This window comes from Anarhichas minor, unplaced genomic scaffold (assembly GCF_050575085.1).
Source record: "Anarhichas minor isolate MPS153535 unplaced genomic scaffold, ASM5057508v1 ptg000040l, whole genome shotgun sequence".
NCBI classification, from domain to species: Eukaryota; Metazoa; Chordata; class Actinopteri; order Perciformes; family Anarhichadidae; genus Anarhichas; species Anarhichas minor.
In genome coordinates this window covers 15,034,442-15,055,297 of record NW_027466486.1, presented here as the reverse complement: position 1 = coordinate 15,055,297, position 20,856 = coordinate 15,034,442, and the positions used below count along the sequence as shown (strand labels likewise).

Here is a 20,856-nt window from a genome sequence, read left to right as displayed (position 1 = left end):
TCTAATGGGCTCACAGTAGTGCATACCCGGGTCGATGAAGTTGAGGTTGGATTTGAGGTCTGAAGAGATGTTTGGAATAAACCCTGCATCTATGGGCTAAAGCACATAAAACCATTTTCACATTATATATTTCATGTAGACTAGGCAGGGCAGTAATTAGGGATGCACAAATCCAACTTTTTCAGTCCCGTTACTGATACCTGGGCTTTGGGTATCGGCCAATACCGACTACTGCAGTGTTTAACTAGAAAAAGCATTTCCTGCAGAAAATGTGTGTAAATGCTGACAGCAGTAATGATTTGCACAGCATTGCTGAATAGACAGAAATGCATTGTACTGCTCTCCTGAAAAACTGAATTGTAAAAGTGGATAAGCTTACCTAAAGAAGCTAAGAGCTGATATACATTGCCAGAAAAGCTGGAAGCTAAACTAATACTGTCAAAGGAGGAAGTTGAAATGAATGAACTCGTTAGACAGGAAGTAGGATTTGGGTGGAACCCTCAAAACTATAAAACGTTAGACAAAAAAATGTATTTGTGTGGAATGAACCTTTAAAGCTACAAGTCATTAGACAGGAAGTATTTGGAAAACAACCCACATTCTGAGCTTCCTGTCGGGATAAAGTTACTCTCTGGGGCTTTTATTTTTGAAAAATGAGCCCCATCCTGAGTTCCCAGAAAGGCAAGTTTATTTATATAGCACAAATTATACATGTCAGTAAGTAAAAAGGCTTAACATGTGAGTAACTGCGAGAAACTGTTACCTGTCTGTGACTTTTATTGTGACACACTATTCTCCCACACTGGTCCATCCCTAGTTTCAAGTTAACATACAATGAGAGTTGGAGGGCTTTTATTTTGTAAATCCTCCTGAGCTTTCTTGTGAGAAACAATTACTCGATGTGATTTATTTTGAAGGGGGGGGGGGGGGGGCAGAATCAGACCTTTTGACGTTCATAGGTAGGTTATGCCACAAAAAAGGGATGTGCTAGGCAGAAGGCCCCTGTATTCTGTGAGCGGAGAGCCCTGATTGGGCCCTGATTGGAGGGGCGTGTCATTTACAATTTAGAGTTTGCTCTGACATGGATAGTTAGCCAATGAAGGGAAGCTAAAACTGGTGTAATGGGCACTTTTCACAGCAGTCATTTTGACATGTCATTGCAGACAAAACACAGGTGTAAATACCGTGTACATGTATATTCAAACCCTTTTTGGCTCAAAAGAAGGAAGCAGCTCAATTTCCAAAATCAAAGAATGAAATTATTGAAACTAGTGTGGCCCCCTTTTGAGCAATTTGTACAAATGTGGTTCAACTATGTCATGAAACATATCCTGCAAGTTTGGTATTGATTGGACAACCAATTGCTGATTTGAAGTCTGAATTAATCCTAGTGGTCAATGTCAATATAACCTTCATGGTATATTTTGGCTTTCTCCTGCAAGTTTTGTGATGATTGGCCCAACGGTTGTTGACTTTGGTCTAGTTATGTGCTGAACCAGGCCATTTTGAAGTTCATTGCTCAATATCTTGAAAACTAAATTGTGATAAGATTTGTCCAATAATGTTCCACACAAAAATGGTAGCAATCAGACCCATGGTTTGGAGGAGATGTCAAAAATATGTTTTAAAAAAAATTCAAAACGGCCTCATTGATGCGGTCGACCAGCATTTACTCGTCTCTCACTGCCATTTTGGGGGATTTCTGTTTTGACAAGAAACTCCCTTAGGTTTCCAAGGAGCTCCCACTTCCCTCTGGATCCGACCCAGTTTTTGTGACACAAGTCTGTGATTATTCTTATGGTGTGACACCAGTGAGCGCCCTTAGCGATCTGGCTCATCCTGAGGAGAGTTAAGGGGTCCAGAGTAAAACACTGACAGTGAACATTTTACTGCACTATCAATACTTTTACTTGAATTACATTTCGCTGATTACATACTTTTTCTAAAGTAAAGTGCTGAATGCGGGACTGTTACTTGTCATATTTTAAAATTGTGGTATTAATACTTTTATGACAGTAAAAGATCTGAACACTTCATCCACTGCTGAAAGGACATAATCTCTGATCTGATACATCATCAGCTAGACATCCCCCTGCTGAGGCAAACAAAGACCTTGTTGACCTGAATCAGAGGGACCTTCACACCCCTCACCCACCTCCCCAAAATAACAAAGAGAGCCAGCTGTAGACTACAAACCGAACATCAATTCTGATGTTTCTGTGAAATCACGGCTATTCTTGCAATATTCAGACATTAGTTATCGTTTTAAAAACAAATAAACGATTCGATTTAAACCAAATAGACATAAGTATAAAACATTCAAATTAGTCTAGCGGAGCCGGGGTTCGAACCGCAGATCCTCTGATTGAAGGATGACCTAAATAAACATAAATACACACATTCACATTCTCTTCTTACCCTTTTTAAGATTCCGCAGTGGAGAAACAGCAGATAAATGCCAGGAACAAACTAATAGATGGAAAAAGACTAGTCTTTTAGACTAGAGTTTTAGTCACTGTTGATATAACAAGACATGAACATCTAACATTTTGGCAAATGTTTTCAGCAAAGACCATAGAATGTAAATAAGAAGTTAACATAGTCGTTGTGACGTTACCCATTGGTTTGTGGACTCAAGTTTTTAAGCCTCGACTTTGGTATCTTGGCCATCGCCATCTTGGATTTTGGCCGTCGCCATCATATTTTTTAGCAAACGAAAGTGACCAAATTTGGACTGTGGAGGAGTGGCAGCGTGGAAGGGGCGCCATATGCGGCTCTGGTAGCGACCTGTCGATCATAAAGTAGCCCCAGCCCCCCCCCGCCTACAGCATCCCCTGCTTTATGGTCTATTTGACTCTAAATGGACCATAGTTTACTAAATGAACATCATGCTGTATTGAAGAAGACTTTAAACTAGAGATTGAGACCATAAACTCATGTTTACAATGTTTGCGGTAATAAATCAAGAGAGAAGTAGAGTCATTTTCTCATAGACTTCTATACAAGCAGACTTAGACAACCACCGACTTCCCGTTGCTGGGTTAGCCTGAGTATTCCTGAGAACGGACATAAACCAAGAGCGGATTGGGTGTGGGAATAGCCGTAGGTCCTAGCTGGATTAGTTTAGCTTCCATCTCGGCTCTCCTCCCTCTCAGTGGTTTGATCCAGCAAATCTGTCTGGGTGGTCGGCCGTACACAGTTATTGTCTCAAGGTCCACTCCCCACGAATTAACCCAATTCACATGCTTCCTTCTCCAATCTGAGTTGGATTTTTTTCAACTCGAGGCATTAAGGGTGCTCCTGCAAAAACGTGTTTCTGCTTTGTCAACTCTTCCTTTTTAAAAAATCACTGCATTAAAGAACTTGTGTAGATATTGTTGTCCCATTAATGTAACATAGCGTGAAAACCAGCTAACTAGCTGGATAAATGTAGTTCAGTGTCAGAACCTTAGAAAGCAATTACATTACACGGATTTGTATATGTTTTTTAATATTTATTGTTACAAAATGTATTTTTGAATCAGGTTAAACTTGGCTGGGTGAACAATGTGGGTGGGCCAGTGCTGTCCAGGCCCATTACTGATTTTGCACCTAGCTGTAGCACACAACAGGGTGTTAGAATTAGAATGCAAATGTACCTAATGGGGTGAGATTCACCTGAGGCCCCACAATACGATATCATCACGATACTTAAGTAACAATGTGATCATATTTACAATTTAAACATTTTGCGATATATTGCAAATGATTGCCCTTTTTCAACAAATAAATGTAGTAGTTTGTCAACATCTGTTTTTATCTTATAAGTTTTCGCTCGGTTCATCTCACGTAAGTCGTTTTTATTGCAGCAAAATGGTTTTGTCAGTCAAGCGGACAGACTGACCAACACTGACTTTGTCATTAGTCATCTATAGTGGTTAGTTGCATAAAAACCTACAATTCTAGATTCGGAAATAAAATATTGTATTTCTATTGAATAAAAATGAATCAGAATTAGTAATGTGTTTTGTGTGTTTGAGAGAGTCGAGTCACTTACTGCAGCCTTGCTATAAACATTTCAGAGGGAGCCAACACTCCAGCCTTGTATCTGACTAAAGTGTCAGCGGAGCTTTTAAGATTCATAAATGACCAGGGAGTCATAGGAACTGCAGACGAATTACACAGTTTAACCATCATAGTGTTCAAAAAAGATTTACTGCCGATCATTATTGGCCCATATTCAGTAAGAAATATGCAAACTGGAGATTCGCATCTAAGTCTTAATAGACAGGCTTGTAAATATGTGTGAGTTTGAATTGACATTCATGTCTACAGATATGCATCACATTTATCTTGAAAACACAGATAACATTCTTGATATTTTGAGGTTCATATTGGATTCCTTGTTTGATCCTCACCTATTTAGTTGTCCTAGAGGTACTTGGTTAGGTGAAAAGAGTAAATATATCTATCTTTGACAATACCACAATAGAAGAATAACTGTAATGCTATCCTTGCCCTATCACAGGTGGTGTATAAGAACAATGACATCCGTCTTGAGCTGTCCCGCCTGGCTCGCATTGTGGACCCTAAGATGAAAATCCAGGGTGAGGTGTCCTACAAGTGTGAGAATGTGGCCACTCTGGACCCCATTTCTTTCGAGACTCCCGAGGCCTACATCAGCCTTCCAAAGTGGAACACCAAGCGGATGGGATCCATCTCTTTCGATTTCCGCACAACCGAGCCCAACGGCCTCATCCTCTTCACCCATGGCAAACCTCAGGAACGCAAAGACGCTGCTCGCAGCCAGAAGAACACCAAGGTCGGTCCGTAATCCCAAGATCACGTGCTGATTTTAACTCTTAAGGTCAAAGGCAACCACACTTGTTGTTTGGAAGGTTGACAGATGACAGCCTTTTCATTGCAAGTCAAATATTCACAGACAGGAACCACAACTTACATTCCCTTTTTCAGTAAAATGACTTTGATTGATTGCTAAACTTCTGTTGATGTGTTCATTTGACCTTCTCCAGGTGGATTTCTTTGCAGTAGAGCTGCTGGATGGCAGCCTGTACCTTCTGTTGGACATGGGCTCAGGGACTATCAAGGTAAAGGCCACCCAGACAAAGGTCAATGATGGTGCATGGTATCACGTGGACATCCAGAGAGACGGACGCTCAGGTCAGTTGTGTTTGTGAATCAGTGAGGTTTACTACCTCTAATAACCTTTTTCTATAAAAATAGTTGTTAAAGTTCTTCAGTACTTGTCTTTACGAAATACAAAAAAAACAAACACTGTACTTTTAATTAATTATCCAGTACTTATGACTTATGAAGTTGTTACCGAAGATTTGTTGACTACCCTCAAATAGCAAAAAAATGAATGAACTGAATATGATATCAAAACACATTTAAAGGGGTCATATAATGAAAACTCCAGTGCTTGTGTATACATTTGGGTATCTTGAGTGTCGACCAACCCACAAACTGTGGAAAGAAGACATTTGTGTCACAGTCAGTCATTTGTGCCATGGTCTTGAGTCTCTCGTTTAGTTTCCTGTTTTTCTTTTTTTTGTACGTTAACTTTCACCTTGTGTCATGTCTGGTTTGACTTACTTACTTTGTTCCACCTTTGTGTAATCACCCTGTTGTCCTTGTGCATTCATTCTATGTGCTTCCCCTGTTTCTTTGTCAATTCATCGTCTTACCTTGTCCAGACAGTTTGTCAGTGTTCCTGGTTTAATTCACTTTTGCCTCAGTTTCCTACCCGATTTTGGACTTTACACTGTAAGTTTACTCATTAGTCAGGTCCTGCTGCCCTCTTATCCTTTTCTGTGTTTTGGTCCATACTTGAACCTTGACAGTACCAACTGACAAATAATGGACCCAGCTGATTTATTTGATGATGAGCTGTGTTAACTGGTATATTTTCTTGGTTGCCTGTATGGGGAATGAAAAGGAGCTCCTAGTGGGGGGTTCAAAGATCATGCTCTGAAGCTGGCATGCATGGAGGTTTCCTGTAAGCCATGGCTGAGGAGGTCTTTATCTGGGTGGCTTTTGGACTTAATAAACACCCCTGATTCGCTGCCTGTCTCCCAGCTAGCTAGCCCCCAGTCTACACCCCAGTTTGCTAACCTCCAACCTGCTAGCAACCAGCCTCTATACCAGTCTATGGACCTTGGGTTCCTGAGTCTGCTGTCCCCGTATCCTGAGCCTGCTTTAGCCCCAGACCCTTTTCTGGGAACCAGCCTGGCCTTGGGAGGTCTTGATAGCTTCCAGTCTGCTTGCCTTCTCCCAGCTAGCCTCCGGTCTGCACCCCAGTCTCAATCTCAGCCTGCATCTTGGCAGGAGACATCGATCCTCCAAGATTTCCAGTGACCCCAGTGACCCCGGGCCTCTGTTTCTCAGTACCATGATCGATGCCCAGCCTGGCACCCAGCTGAACCTCGAGTTGGCTGTCTCTGCTGTCTTGCTGCATGTGTTCCTGAGTCAGCTATCCCCACTGACGTCCTGTTTGTTCCTGTGTCGGGGGTCCCTGCCAACTTTAAGCCAGTTCTTGCGCCGGGGGTTTCAGTCAAAATCAAGCCATTTCCTTGTGTCTTGTCAGAAGTCTCAGAGGACATCAAGCCTGTTCCTTGTGTCATGAGGTAGTCCAACCTGCTCCTTGTGTTCTGTCGGTGGTCCAACCGACACCAGATCCTCCCCAGCTGTGGCCGACACCTGCTCCTCATTTCCGGTCCGGCCAATACCTGTTCCTGGTAGGCTGCAGCAACCTCTTGTTCCTGTTCAGACCTACAGTTGGGTCATCAGTTGGCGACTGAATTCCCTGAAATCAAGTCCCAATCCAAGCTTCAGTTGTCTGAATCGGTTCCTGAACTCCTGCAACCCGGTCCAGCAGTCTTCCCCCTGGACCGTGTTGCAGTAGAATCTTCTGGCTCCAGCAATTTATTCGGCTCTCAAGTCTGCATACTGGCCTCCTGAGAGGTCCTGCCTTTGGCGTCAGCCTCCAGAGGTGTCCTTTCTTTGTCGTCCGTCTCCAGGCCATCCACCAGACTAGGATGTCGCCCTCTGGGCCGTCCACCAGAGGTCTATTTGGACTCTGAACTTTTCCGCCCTGATTTGTTTAACCCTGTGTGATAACCATGCTCTCCTTGTGTATTTAGTGTGTGTGCATTCCTTTTCTGTGTTAGTTGGTCGTCTAACCTTGTCCAGACAGTTTCTGAGTTTATCCGTGTTCCTGGTTTGTATTTGCTTTCCTGCCTGAAGTCTTTCCTACACTGTAAGTTTACTCATCATTACATCATTCCATATTTCCTGTTGCCTCCTCATCCTTTTCTGTATTTGCGTCTATTTCTAGAATTCTTGAACCATGACAGTTTCAGGGCTGCTTAGATCAGAAAACACGTGATTCAACAAGGCATTCATATTTTGCTCCCCTTCCTAATTCACATACAGGCCTATTAGAATATGTTGCCCCCCATCTGGCAATCTCCACCTACAGCTTGAGAACTATCTTTGCAAAGGTGCGCCATACTTTTCTCCCAAACCAATCAGAGCAGACTGGGCTTTTTAGGGAGGGTGGCTTAAAAGGACAGGCACTAAAACTGAGTGCTTCAGAAAAAGAGGGAATACAGGTATATTCAGACAGACAGTTTGAGAAAAATATTAGTTTTTTTAGCAACTAGTAGAAACTAAAAATACGAGTATGAGCATGAAAATTTGCATATTATGTCCCCTTTAAATTGTACAATGAGACAATAATTTGTAATAGTTCATTGCTTCCATCATTGTGTATACAGAATGATTTCTCTTTGAGGCAAATTTGTGATTTGTGATTTTGGGCTATACAAAATAAATGGAATTGAAAATGGAATTGATTTCTTCCCTGGTTAACACCATTCTATCTTGTGCCACTGTTGCTATCCATTCAGCTCTGTACCCGATCTCTACTCCCTTCATCCCCACCACAGGGACTATCTCCGTAAACAGCAGAAGGACCCCATTCACAGCCAGTGGTGAGAGTGAGATTCTGGACTTGGAGGGCGACATGTATTTGGGGGGGCTTCCCAGTGACCGCACCAACCTCATCCTGCCCACTGAGCTCTGGACAGCGATGCTCAACTATGGCTATGTGGGCTGTATCCGTGACCTTTTCATTGACGGTCGAAGCAAAGACATCCGTCAGATTGCTGAGGCACAAAATGGCGCTGGCATCAAACCCTCGTGCAACAAGCAACCTGGCAAGCAGTGTGAGAGCTACCCATGCAAGAACCGAGGAGTCTGCAAAGAAGGCTGGAATAGATTCATCTGTGACTGCACTGGCACTGGCTACTGGTCACGCACCTGTGAGAGAGGTAAAGGCATTTTTCTCTTTCATAAACCTTAGACCATTCTGATACTATCTCAAAGGCAGAGGCAATAGTGTTTAAAAACGCCAGACACACCAGAGGACAGGAGCAGCCAGCGGTCACTGCAGCAATAATAAAGGAAGTCTATATTGCATGCTTTGTACAGACTGGCTGTGGTAGTAGGAGATAGATACCAACTGTGTCCAATTTAAAGAAATACTTCACCCCCAAAATGATCAATTGTATACCACTTGCTCACCCTGTGTTACCTGAAATCCATGAAGAAAACATTTTTCTTGCAAAAACCCAGAACATTCTTGATGAATTGAAGCATGAACAGTCTCACACAGGCACGCTACTCGTATGTCCGAGTACCGTTTAAATAGTGAAGTTTTAGTGAAGATGCCTGTGTTTGGAAGGTACTGAGCATACGATGGGATAAATGACACTTGGATTAAACTGCATGAGTTGTGTGAGAGTTTGTCTTTTTTTACCTTATATCTATATCCGTTATCCTGTTGTTGTTTTTTTGGCTTCATTGAGGCTACAACACTCTCCATTAAACTATCATAATATCTGCTGTAAGACTTGCAGGTTCCATACATACCGCTGAAAGCTTGACAGGCCTACTGCGCCTAGTTACAGTTGCTAAGGAAGGACAGTGGCCATTTCAGGGAGGCCATTGTTGCATTAGTGACAGACTTACTGGTGCATTGCCGGTACTCAACATCCACCTGTCCCAATTTTTTTGTCTGATCATAATCACATCCAGTTCACAATTGCATCCCCAACCTCTTGTTCACAACTCGTCAGAGAAATAACCTTCCAATACACTAAATCCATCAATCTCCTCCAACGCTGAGATACGCTTTCTAGTGCTCTCCCCCTGGAATCAGCCCTCACCTCACCTGATGATCTCGTAAATAACCTCAACAGCCGGACATTATTGTCTCCCCTCAGCGTCAGTGGACTCTTTAGATCATCGTGATGCTCCAAAAAAACATGAACCTAAACTCCGCACAATGAAACAGACTGGCCCCCAACTGGAATGAGTGGCAAAGAAAACATTCACTGTCCACCAAGAAGCCTAGAAACTCCCCCTCTCTGCTTACAAAGATGTGCTCACTGCCAAGTCTGCCTACGTCTCCATCCTCATCAATGAATTCAGCCATAACCCCCAAGCCCTCTTATCTACAGTTAACAAGCTTCTCAAGCCCTATTGCTACCTTTATACCTCTACACCTCTATAACAATGCAACTCATTTTACAAAATCACCACTATTAATACATCACTGCCCCCTGTGCCTGACCCAGCAGCCCCCCACTCCTGCCAGTCCTACCCCTCCATGCCCCCCCACCCCAAAAACCTAAACAAAAACAAAAAAACGCCTCTCCCTGTTCACTTCGTCACACTCACAAACTGCTCCCACAACAAAATCAAAGACCCCATCCTCACCCTTGAAGGCCCCACTGGCTCCCCCACCTCCCAGGCACGCAACCTTAGCATGATCACTGACCCCACAATCTCCCTCAACCCCCATATCCATCAAATTGTCTAATCGCCCTTTTATCAACTTGCAAACATTGCTAAGATCCGGCTTTCTCTCGAATGCACTGCTGATGACACACTTATCCACTCCTTCATTTCCTGCCATTTTGATCATTGCAAGTCACCCCATCTACAGCATCAGTGCTAGCTCCATCCACAGACTCCAACTGGTCACACCAAATCCTGGCACCACAGCACCCCACTCATTAAAGACCTCCACCGTGTGACGACTCGTTTGGACTCTGGTTAATTTCCCTTCCTGTTCTATTTTGTATTCACTTACCCATGCTTCCTAGGTTGCTTTACTTCCTGCCATTGTTTAGTTTCCCACCTGTTTTGTTCCTCACATGTGTTCCATTATCTCATCAGACCTCCCAGTGCTTATACCCCAGCTGTTCACTACCCATTTGCCAGAATGTCTCAGTTCCTTGGACAAGACTAGCGCTCCAGCGTTTGTTTGTTCCTAGTGATTTACCTCAGCCTGTTTGTGGATTTTAATTGTAGCCTGCTTCTTTTTTTGCCTTATTCTTAGTGAGCTCTTTAGGTTTATATTTATGGGTTTTTTTTGTATGCAGAGTGACTATTCTGCTGACTGCTTGTTCTGTCTTTTGTGACTTTTATTTGTGTGTGTGTGTGTGTGTGTGTGTGTGTGTGTGTGTGCAGCCATTATATATTGACAACAATGCATCCAGTTAATGTTAACTGTTCTGCATGAGGTTACCTGGCATTTGTCTTTGGCTCTGACATCAACCAATTTGTCCAGCAAGATAAAGTTCCATAGCACTGAGTCATTACTGGTCTGTAATAGTCTGAGGATATATTTACATATCTCCTCTAACGCTTGGCATGAGCCGAGCCACCAGTTGGTCTAATTACAGTAGAGTTATTGAAGAGAGAAGGGTCAGCGTATAAATGATGTAGACACACCTTTGGCTCAGTTAAGTACTCTTATGATAACTATAACTCATGGAACTATAGAGCATACATTTATATTTATTAAGGCCATAGGTGTCATGATTCCAATGATTTAGTACTACAACAACATATTTTGGGCAACAAGCAACAGATTCTTTGACGTATCAATAAAGTTGATGTTATCTGGATCTTGGGTTTGTCTTTACAACATATTTAAACTGGAGCAGATCAGCAAGACAGTGTGTTAGAATGAAGGCCTGTCTCTAATATAAGCCTGTTTCAAATACAGGCCTGATTCTCACTACGGCTGAGGTTAATAGACCCTTTTCGAGAATTTACTGTCGCTTTCCTCCTCCCAGCAGCATTAGTGATTAGATGTCTCCAATGATGGCAGAGTATTACTGTTCAATGACAACATCTTTCTGCTACTTCACTGAGCTGAATGCAACTAATACAAGACATATGAACGGGTCAGAGAGGCAGTGTCTTCCTAGAAACTAAACAAAATGCATTAACTTCTTCTTCTCGGTGGTTTGAACGTGGCAAGGTCAGTCAGTCAAAAGTGTATAAATCCTTTGGACACACTCTATTGAGACCATCTCACATGTAAGGTCACTACACACATACATACACACTAACACACGCAGATACAGCCAAGAAATATTACATGTCAGAGTTAATCTGACAGCCCAGTCCACAGCTTTAATGAGAAGTTAAATTGTATATGTTACGCCATGCTGTAATCTGACACCTTGTCAATTAGACATCAGTCCTAGGCATCTGTGTGACCAATCACAGTCCCTTATTTAATGTGCAGTTGACATGTACAGCATGTGAACACACAAGTGAACACTCAACACCAATGTTGTTACCTAACCTCATTAAAAACGTTTTAGGGTGCATTAAGTAATGTAAGAGAAAATATTATGTTGTGCAAATAAGATCCATATTATGCATACGTCATTATGTTGTTTGTTACGTTATGCTTCTCCACAATATGCTGCCAGCCCATATTAAATTATGTGTGTTCTCAACATTTAAATATGTCATTGTTTAAATCACAATTATCTTTAAAACCGGTATATTACAATACCCTGAATTTAAATGGAGAAATATGCATTACATATTACAAACACAGAAGTTATTAACATATCATTTCTGTTATTAACATAATTTCTGTGTTGGCATATCCCAACACATTCTCACACCAATGCGTCAAATAACGCAGCTCGGTCAGTTGCATAAGCTTCAAACTATGACGCTCTACGTTCCCTTCTATATCGTGTCAGTGATGTAATGTCTTCACTATTTAGAGGAAGTTAGGTCGACGTTAACTTCACTACATATGAGACTACTGCACGTGAGTCACGTGACTAATGACTGACGTGACAAAATGTCAAGTGTTACTTTTAGTTACACATGGGAAGTGAACAGCGGCCTCCTGAATGAAGATCCTGTGTTTGTTTGACCAGTTCACCTCCCTTTTGCTCTCTTAACTATGTCAGTTAATGTTGCTTGCATGCATTACATGCGTTACTTTGCGGTTGCATAGCAAATGCATGGCTGCATCACACATCTGGGTCACACATCTATCGCACCGCTGCCTTTGTGCCACATCCTTTTTGTTATGTTGGAGTTAGTCATTATGTGAGACCATTCTGCCATTACCATGACTTGGTAATAAACAATATTCTAAAATAACCGTTTTATGTGAAGTAACAGCCAGCATTAATTATTTTGTAAAAGTAAGAACTAATATGTTTTTGACATAAAACTGTGCACTAAAAACCCGCTTACCAGTATTTTCTTTTTAACCCCGAGCCAATAAAAGTGTGCAGGATGTGCAGCCTGTTCAGGTTGTCAAATACAGCCGCTTTGTCTCTCCCCTCGATGTCTGATACTGAGGCACAAGCATTGCATCCATGGACACAAGTCCCCCCTTTAGCTGGGTTGTTAGCAGGTTGTTAAATCGCTGTGTTTTTATGTGCATGTACTCCAGTTTTCCTCCTGCTCCTCTCTGTCTCCTCTGCTGTATGCAGAGAGAAACCACTTGTTTCAGCTCTATTCCTCTCTGTTAACATCATTGTTGGACAGTTACACATGTTATGTTAGGATTCTGGTCATATTGGGCTCTTAGGTTTGTTTTCGGTTTATTTGCTCAAAAGATTTGGTCGTTGTCTCGTAGTGACGCTTCACATCACCGCTGTAATGCTTTTAATCATCGCCACGGTCTCTGAACGGTTATGAACATATAAGAGTCTGTCCATTGTTGGTTAAAGTCTCTGGTCTCTCTGGTCTCGTTGTCCACTTCTCTCTTCTTGGAGAACGTCATGTGACTCACGTTCTCTCCGACTGTTGGGTCTCTCTCTCCCGTCTCTGCCGTGTGTGTGTGTTTATCTCACTCGAGTCGACGGTGATAATTATCAGAATACACATTTGATTGGCTGAGTAGCATCACGTGATATGATTTACAACGCATGTAATTGGTCGGTGTTTCCTGGACCGCTGAACAAGTACCGTAAAGGCTGGAAAAGCTGCACCGGTTAAAATAGAAGCCTTCTGTCAAAATGTAATAATTCTCAATTATCTATTGGTTGAAGGTCTATTTCCAGATACAACGGCGTCTATTAGTGACCCCTGGTCTAGACCTTCTTCCTCACATCGCCATCCATCAAAGCTTCCCTGCGGTTGAGACATTTGTTGTTTCTTTTTCTCATTACTTCTGTCATTGACCAGAACCACACAGTGCCTCTGTCTCTTCCTCCTGCAACTCAACGATAATTTAGTTCTTTTATTTTCTGTGTTTTCGCTTTTTGTTTTGCCCGTGCTCTCCTCTACCTCCGTATATCCGTCTCTCCGGTCTCTCCCTGCCCCTCCTCCCCACTGTCAATGCTCTGATATAAATATAAAGTAACAGCGGCTGGAAGATTAAGATTTGCAATGGCCACACACCCACTAGGGATTGAGAAGAGTGCATCCTCGGTTGCTGAGGCATTTTGGTGCACGCCATGAGGCTGAGCATATGCTAGAAAAAATATCTTCAATCCTTAGTAAGCCCTAACTGTAAGAAAGAATCCCGAAAGAGTCCTGGGAACACATTTTAAAATGTGTGCTGCAGGAGAGTACATGCATTGCTATGTGTGTACTTTGCTTCTGTATGATTATAGTACTCTATAGTGATAGTTGTAGCATAATTGACCCTTTTCTTGTCCTCACCACCGCTGCTACTCCGTCAAGCTGTCAAAGCTACCATGGAGCCCACACTAAATGTTGTCACATTTTTGGAAAAATGAAAAAGCGATTTACAGAAGGGTCAACAACATGTGTTCGACGGATATTTGATACATGACAAAGATAGAAGCTAAAGTGTAAGGACGTGTCTTACCAAGAAAAGCAGTGGGATCATAATTACGCAGCTGAGGGATCCCAATTGGAATAGGCCGATGCTATACGCTATAATTGGCCAGTCAGCGTTCGAGGGGCGGGACTTGGTGAAGGGTCAATTGTTGTGGTTTACAAGTGCTATCATGCTGCACTGTTTGATTGATTCATTCATTTTAAAAAGCTATTTCAGCTAAGTGTTTAATACGCATTTAAATATAGCATTAAAAGTTCTTAAAGTCTATTTGTTTTGTATGGATTAAAGAAATGAGGTACACAGTGTTAATCTGCGAGCTTTAGAGGTGCTGGTAGATGGATGTTGTCATCTTTGGATTCAGCCAGGCTAGTTGTTTCCCCCTGTTTCCAGTCTTCGTGCTAAGTTTAGTTAGAGAACTTAAGTCAATTTATAGTTAAATCAAGATCAGCGATACTATATATAAGTAAACTCCCATGATGCGCTGATTAGCCATGGATATAACATCCTTTTCTGTTTTGTGAAGTGTTGTAATGTTTTAGATTTTAAGGTTTTTTTTGTTTGTTTTTCTTGCATTTACCGTTTTGCCATTGTGTTTTCTAAAATGTTCTGTTTTCGTTTTTGTGTTGATTTTTCTATTTTGTGACTGAGTTTTATGGACGATCTTGTCTATTTCATCGTAGGGTCATTGTATGCCCAACAACATATGTAAACAGTAAGATAATTGTCGACTGGCAAATATAATGATATTCTTTATTTTTATGAATGCATTCTAAATGCAAATTCAATTCATCAATTATTTTACCTTTTGAAATGTGTATTTGCACATTTGCAGAGCCTTCTTGTCAGCCATGTATTATATTGTTGTAGCGGTGCACAGAATGATGTCACACAGGCTAAATCTGGTGCTACACATTTAGTGAAAGTATTCTGCAAACTACACAAACATGCCTTTAGGTATACAGTTGCTACACAGCATTTTCTGCTTCCATTTTATACACAGAGATTGTCATAATCTCGCATATTCACGCGAGACTTCCCTGTGACTGTACCTTCACAGACACTGCTCATGTAGCAACACTGACACCTACTGGTGATCCACTGGCCTAACAATGTAGCTGGTGATAAATAACACAGTACCCCCAATTTGAACTACAATGAACACGTACTTCTCATAAACATATTGTGGTAGGTTGACTCTCCTGAGTGTTCTTAGGAAGCTGTGCCTTTTCAACCAGAGAGTTTATGCTGGTTGACCATGTGAGATCTTAAATGTGGGTGCCCAGGAAACTACAACTGTAGACTCTATCCCCTCTTTATGTGCAGTGGGGGATGGTCACTCTGCTTCCTCCTGAAGTCGATGATGGGTCTGTATGCGGATTGGTGTGGATCCAGGGTGGGTGGGAGTGCAGCCATGATGTGCCGATGGACGAGTCTTTCCAGGCACTTCATGATTATTGGTGTTAATGCGACGGGCCTGTAGTCGTTGAGCCAGGTTATTGCTGTCTGCTTCAGGACTTGCACTATTGTATATGTTTTTTTGGCATGTGGAGACAATGTACTGTGGATGGATTGAAGATATTTATGAACGTGTCAGCCAACTCAGCAGCTCAGTCTCCGAGAACTTGTCTGTTTCCCACTCTCCATATTCCACCGTACCCATCTCTCCTATCTAATATTCATGTATAAGAAGGGAAAACAGAGCAGGGAGCCCCCCAGCAGTTTAATTCTTTACATTCTTTCTTTAATCCAGCCATGGTCTGGATCGTCTGACTAACATTGGCAGCCCTAGAGCCGCGAGCATTTCCACAGTGTCAGGTCCCAGCTGCTGCTATTGCTAACATCTGTCTATGCTCCTGACTCTCTCACACAGAGGCTTCCATCCTCTCCTATGATGGCAGCATGTATATGAAGGTGGTGATGCCCAACATCATGCACACTGAGGCCGAGGACGTCTCCCTGCGTTTTCGCTCCCAGCGGGCCTATGGCCTCCTCATGGCCACCACATCTCGAGAATCAGCCGACACGCTCAGGCTGGAGTTGGACGGCGGTCGCGTCAAACTCACGGTCAACCTAGGTATCGTATGCCCACACCCACCCCCACCCATCTGCCTCCACACACCTCCACCTTCACCCTGAGACAGTTCACTGTTGAGCGGTGACCTCTCCTTTCACTTCTATGTCTTTATGCACAATTTTTGTTTTTCCATCAGTTACTCATCACTATGGTTCCCCAGCTTTAGAACATTGATAAGAGATTTCTTTTGCATGGGTGTTCATGCAGTTTTTACACACACATAACTATGGACTGCTTACTGAAAACCACTCTTTACAGGATAACATCTTAGGCTCCACATCAGAACTTATTTCATTTCAGTGGTAAACATGTTTGGCCCCTCTTTGAAACAGACAAACCAAAGTCATACCCGTATTCTTGTTTGCAGAACTTGTGAGACAGTCACAGCACAATAAGAGTAAAGTAGAGATAATGTGCTTAAAGACTGGGTTCTCGTAAATCTTTTAAAGGAACAGAGTGTACTCAGACTTTCTAAGAGGTGACTTTCACCAAGTATGCCCACTGATCTTCAGTCCATCATTCAACAGGATATTAGAAAAAACCGATTTTGTCTTTCTCACTAATTTTCTCTCATTTTCTGTCTGACATCGAGTCATTTCTCTCTCACCTTCCTCTTCTCCTGGGTGGTTGTTTTCTTTGCTAATGATGTCTTTTCTGGAAGTCGATGCTTTTTCTGTGTTTTTGTTTTTATGTTTCCCTGTCAACTCCATTTTCCATCATGCTTTGTCAAAAGATGGTATTCACCCCTTCAAAGGCCTTAAGCCTGCGGCCCGTCAGGCGAACAGCCCGAGAACAGAGCCCAGCTAAACCTACAGCTGGCTGCGACCCCAAATACTTCCAATCATACTTTGTAAAGAAGTATGAGAATTATAAGTCACACTAATCAATTTATATGTTGCATATAACATATGACATGTCACGTAAGAGTAATGGCAATATTAACAGACATCAGCTGGTTTGCCAAGCCACATTTACATAACTCATTCACTAATTATATGAATGTATGTCATGTAAGTCACACCCCAGATTTTAGTCAACATGTTTATGTTGTGCAGCTCCAATTGGTCAGAGATGATTGCTTAGCCTATGTTAATCTGTGTGATTTCCTACAGAACGTTTGTAAAAACGATTGTAAAGGTCTAGCCTCTGATGTAACACATGTAGGCATAGTGTAGCACTCCGGATCTGATGGTTGGGGTTCCTGTGCCTCTGCATGGTGCTGGTGCTGATTGGATCGTGGCTGTTTGCTCCCACTTTTCTGTTGCGGTTGACGACACATGAAACCACCAGCCACATGCTGACCAACCCTCACTGTCTTCACAACTGCTTACAGCAGTTATTGTGGCCTCTGTTCAGATACTTTAGATTTTTACTGTCTATCACACCATTGACTGACAAAATCAACCTTTTTGCTGTTTTAATAGCATATCAAATGAACAAATTCTCAGTCTGTATTTCTTGACTTCTCAAAGGTCCGTGGCTCTAAGTCAGATGGCTGCTACCACCTTGCTGGTGCGGAGGCTTTGGAGCCCGAGGCTTTGACTTTTCTATTCTTAATATTCAAACCTAAGGAGGAACAGTCAGTGTTGGGTTGGAAAACTCATGTGGCTGGTACTACAAGTGGCCATTTTACTGTAAATACTTTGCCGAAACAATTAATAAATTTCAACTCTGGTACTATGGGTAACAAAAGAGCCCAAGCTCTAGAAAAGCAGCTTTTACAACCAGCACATTTCTTTGACAAATCCATGCATTATCTTATTTACTATTAAATGATGTTTTTGGAAATATTTAAAGTATATCATTTATTTCATGGTAATTTAGCATAAAGTTGACTAAATACTAAATGAATAAAATGGCTGCCTTCCTGCATGTGTACGTCCCCGGAAGGGTGGACTTTTTGTTTTTGGATGTCTGCAGCAGTAACCTTGAAGGATGCAATTTCATCTGTCATTTATTCTTCCCCATCTAGACTGTATCAGGATAAACTGTAACACCAGTAAGTTAACACTCAAGTTTCATTTTGCTTTTAATGTTGATGGTATGTTGATGTATTTTTTTTTTTTAAGGAAATGTGTTTTTACAATGTGAGTCCTGCACTGCCCTCCACTTTCTTTTAAGCCTATCGTGTGGAGGATGATGGTTAGACTACCCATAATTCAACAGGAACCAAAAGAAATAGCCTCAGTCAAATGGAATGAGTGGTGATTCATTTGAATTATTAGACAGATCTAAACTACTTTACTCTATAGGTTTACAGTTGTATTCTCACACCATGTTGCCCTGTACACAGTAGTAACAATATGTACTTCACTTCACAACTTTTAGGTAAGTGTAGGAAATTCCTAGTCATCACTTTTTATTGTAAGTGATGACATTATGTGATTACAATCTGAGAGGCAGGTTTTAGTTGTAGCTAAGTACTACTTAGGTCCTCTTACCAAATATCTTGACTGTCCTGAAACACATTGGTCCCAGTAACTGACACACTTAATTTGGATGGTCTATTAATAATTGTAATACTGTAGATGAAGCTGTTCAACACTGTCTGCCTATTTGGTGCACCTCCCACAGGCCAAATAACCTTAACACTGACCCCATCTTAATGCTGCGGAACCCCCTTTTTCTAACACCAAAACAACATAGTTACTTCCATCCAGTGATGTTAATTATAATAACGGGTACATTTCATTATAGTGCATGCAACAGTACTTGCTTAGTGCTTCAAGAACCCACTACAAATGAGAAGCCACATTTCATTAGACTATAACATCGACCACAATGACTACGTTTACATGCACACTCATTTTCCACTGTTATTCTGAATAGGACAATATTGAGAATTGTATATGGTTCATGTAAACACCATATTCAGTTTGTAAATTCGGAATTAGGCGTTATTCCGAATGGAGCGTTTTCCAATTAAGACGTGTGTGATATTATTCAGGTTTTAGGAGCATGTATACAGCGCAGTCAGAATATGCGTCTCAATAGAGGTTTTTACGGCTCTGTGCGACACACGGCCTCTTTCCTGTTTATCATCAGCTCTGTGTGTTAAACTCAAACCAACTACTAGCCATTAGTCTGCAACGCTGGAGTAGAGATGCATGTCCAAAGGAGAATCCCACATTTCTGGTCTGAAGGAGAAACACACCTACTTTTAAGCATGATGAAGGACTTTTTGGGACCAGCGCAAATATCGTAACGCCGACCTTTTCAAGAAGGTGGTTGAAGGAATGAAAGAGGGAGGCTGTGTTCACAAGGTCTGACTAGTCCTCCACCGGAGGAAAACTTTGAAAAAAACGATTCTGACGCAAAGAAACAAAATGGCACAAGCGGCTCCTGCCTTTTCATTTTTTCATATTATGACGTGATAAACGACAGGTTTGGGCATCGACCCATCAAACACAGCCGAGAATGGCGTTGACGCGGGATTCCCTACCATGGTGATGAGGATGCGTCATGGGGTTGTTTTACGTTTAACGGAATATGTATGAGAACATAAGTGAAATATATATTGTCTTTTTCACAATAAGGGCAAAAGTATTTGGTGCATGTAAACATAGTCAATGTAAGTGCAGTTATTTCGACAGCTGACACATTCAGAAGAAAAGGCAACATACAGTCTTAACATGGTTTAGGGGAATGTTTTTCTTTAATTAAATTAGCATACTGTACATGGAGTCCAGTGCACATGTGTGTGTAATTGATAAAAGATATTTTTATTCCAGCTGTAAAACTTTGTTGTAACATAAACTTTACCAACAATAGTCCTCATAGTCCCAACAGAGAGAAACGATATATATTACTATACTTAAACAGTTGCTAAAGATTATTAACTGAATATCAAAACTGAATTCCCAAATTACGCAGAACATGCAGGAAAGTTTTGTATTGTTCGGAAAATGTGGTTCAATCCATTGTATTATTCTGTCAGGTTACATTCTACCCAATCAAAGTTTAGGAATGGTGATTCTCTACAAGTGTGTCTGCTGCTTTTACAACGTAAAGTTCTTTATAGTTATGATACAGATTGCTTTTACTCATAATGAGGCCATTGAGATTTCACCTTATTATTAGCTGTTCGGTTTACAATCGATGAGTGAGTGTATGAGTTGAGTTATGTGTGTGAATGTGAGTGAGAGTGAGTCAAGTTGTAGTATGATCTGAGTGAATCTTTGCTCTTTGGTTTAACACTTTATAGATCTATCCTTGGTGCAGGCCTTCATCTTTTCTTTCCAGTATAACATTAGGTTGGTCAGTTTGAGAATTGAGGTAAAAGTCATTTGAAAATCTAGTCTTAATGTCTGTCGCTGTTGCAGCTGTGCCAGCAGTACGAGGAGCAACAACTAAGGTGTATCTCCGTAAATATATGATCACAAAAATCATCTCTGTTTGAAGTTACAATTAGGCATGACATCTCTTGTAGGTTTAAACTTGGGGGTAAGATAAGATTAGGTTAATTTAATTTGATTCAATTTCTTTATATAGCATCAGATCATAAAAGAAGTTGTCTTGAGACACTTTTCATAACAAGCAAGTATAGACCGTGTGATCATTTACAGAGACCCAACATTCTACCCATAAGCAACCACTGGGGCGACAGTGGTGAGAAAAAACAACATGGCGATGG

General features: G+C 41.6%; 1 protein-coding gene across 1 annotated transcript in view; it reads left to right on the top strand.

Annotated features, from left to right (window-relative positions):
* nrxn3a (neurexin 3a) overlaps nt 1-20,856 on the top strand; it is a 127,048-nt gene that overhangs the window by 70,466 nt on the left and 35,726 nt on the right. Inside the window, 5 exon segments of the mRNA XM_076108119.1 lie at nt 4,508-4,801; nt 5,013-5,160; nt 7,950-8,333; nt 16,020-16,223; nt 18,196-18,222. Coding sequence (XP_075964234.1) covers nt 4,508-4,801; nt 5,013-5,160; nt 7,950-8,333; nt 16,020-16,223; nt 18,196-18,222 — 1,057 coding nt within the window.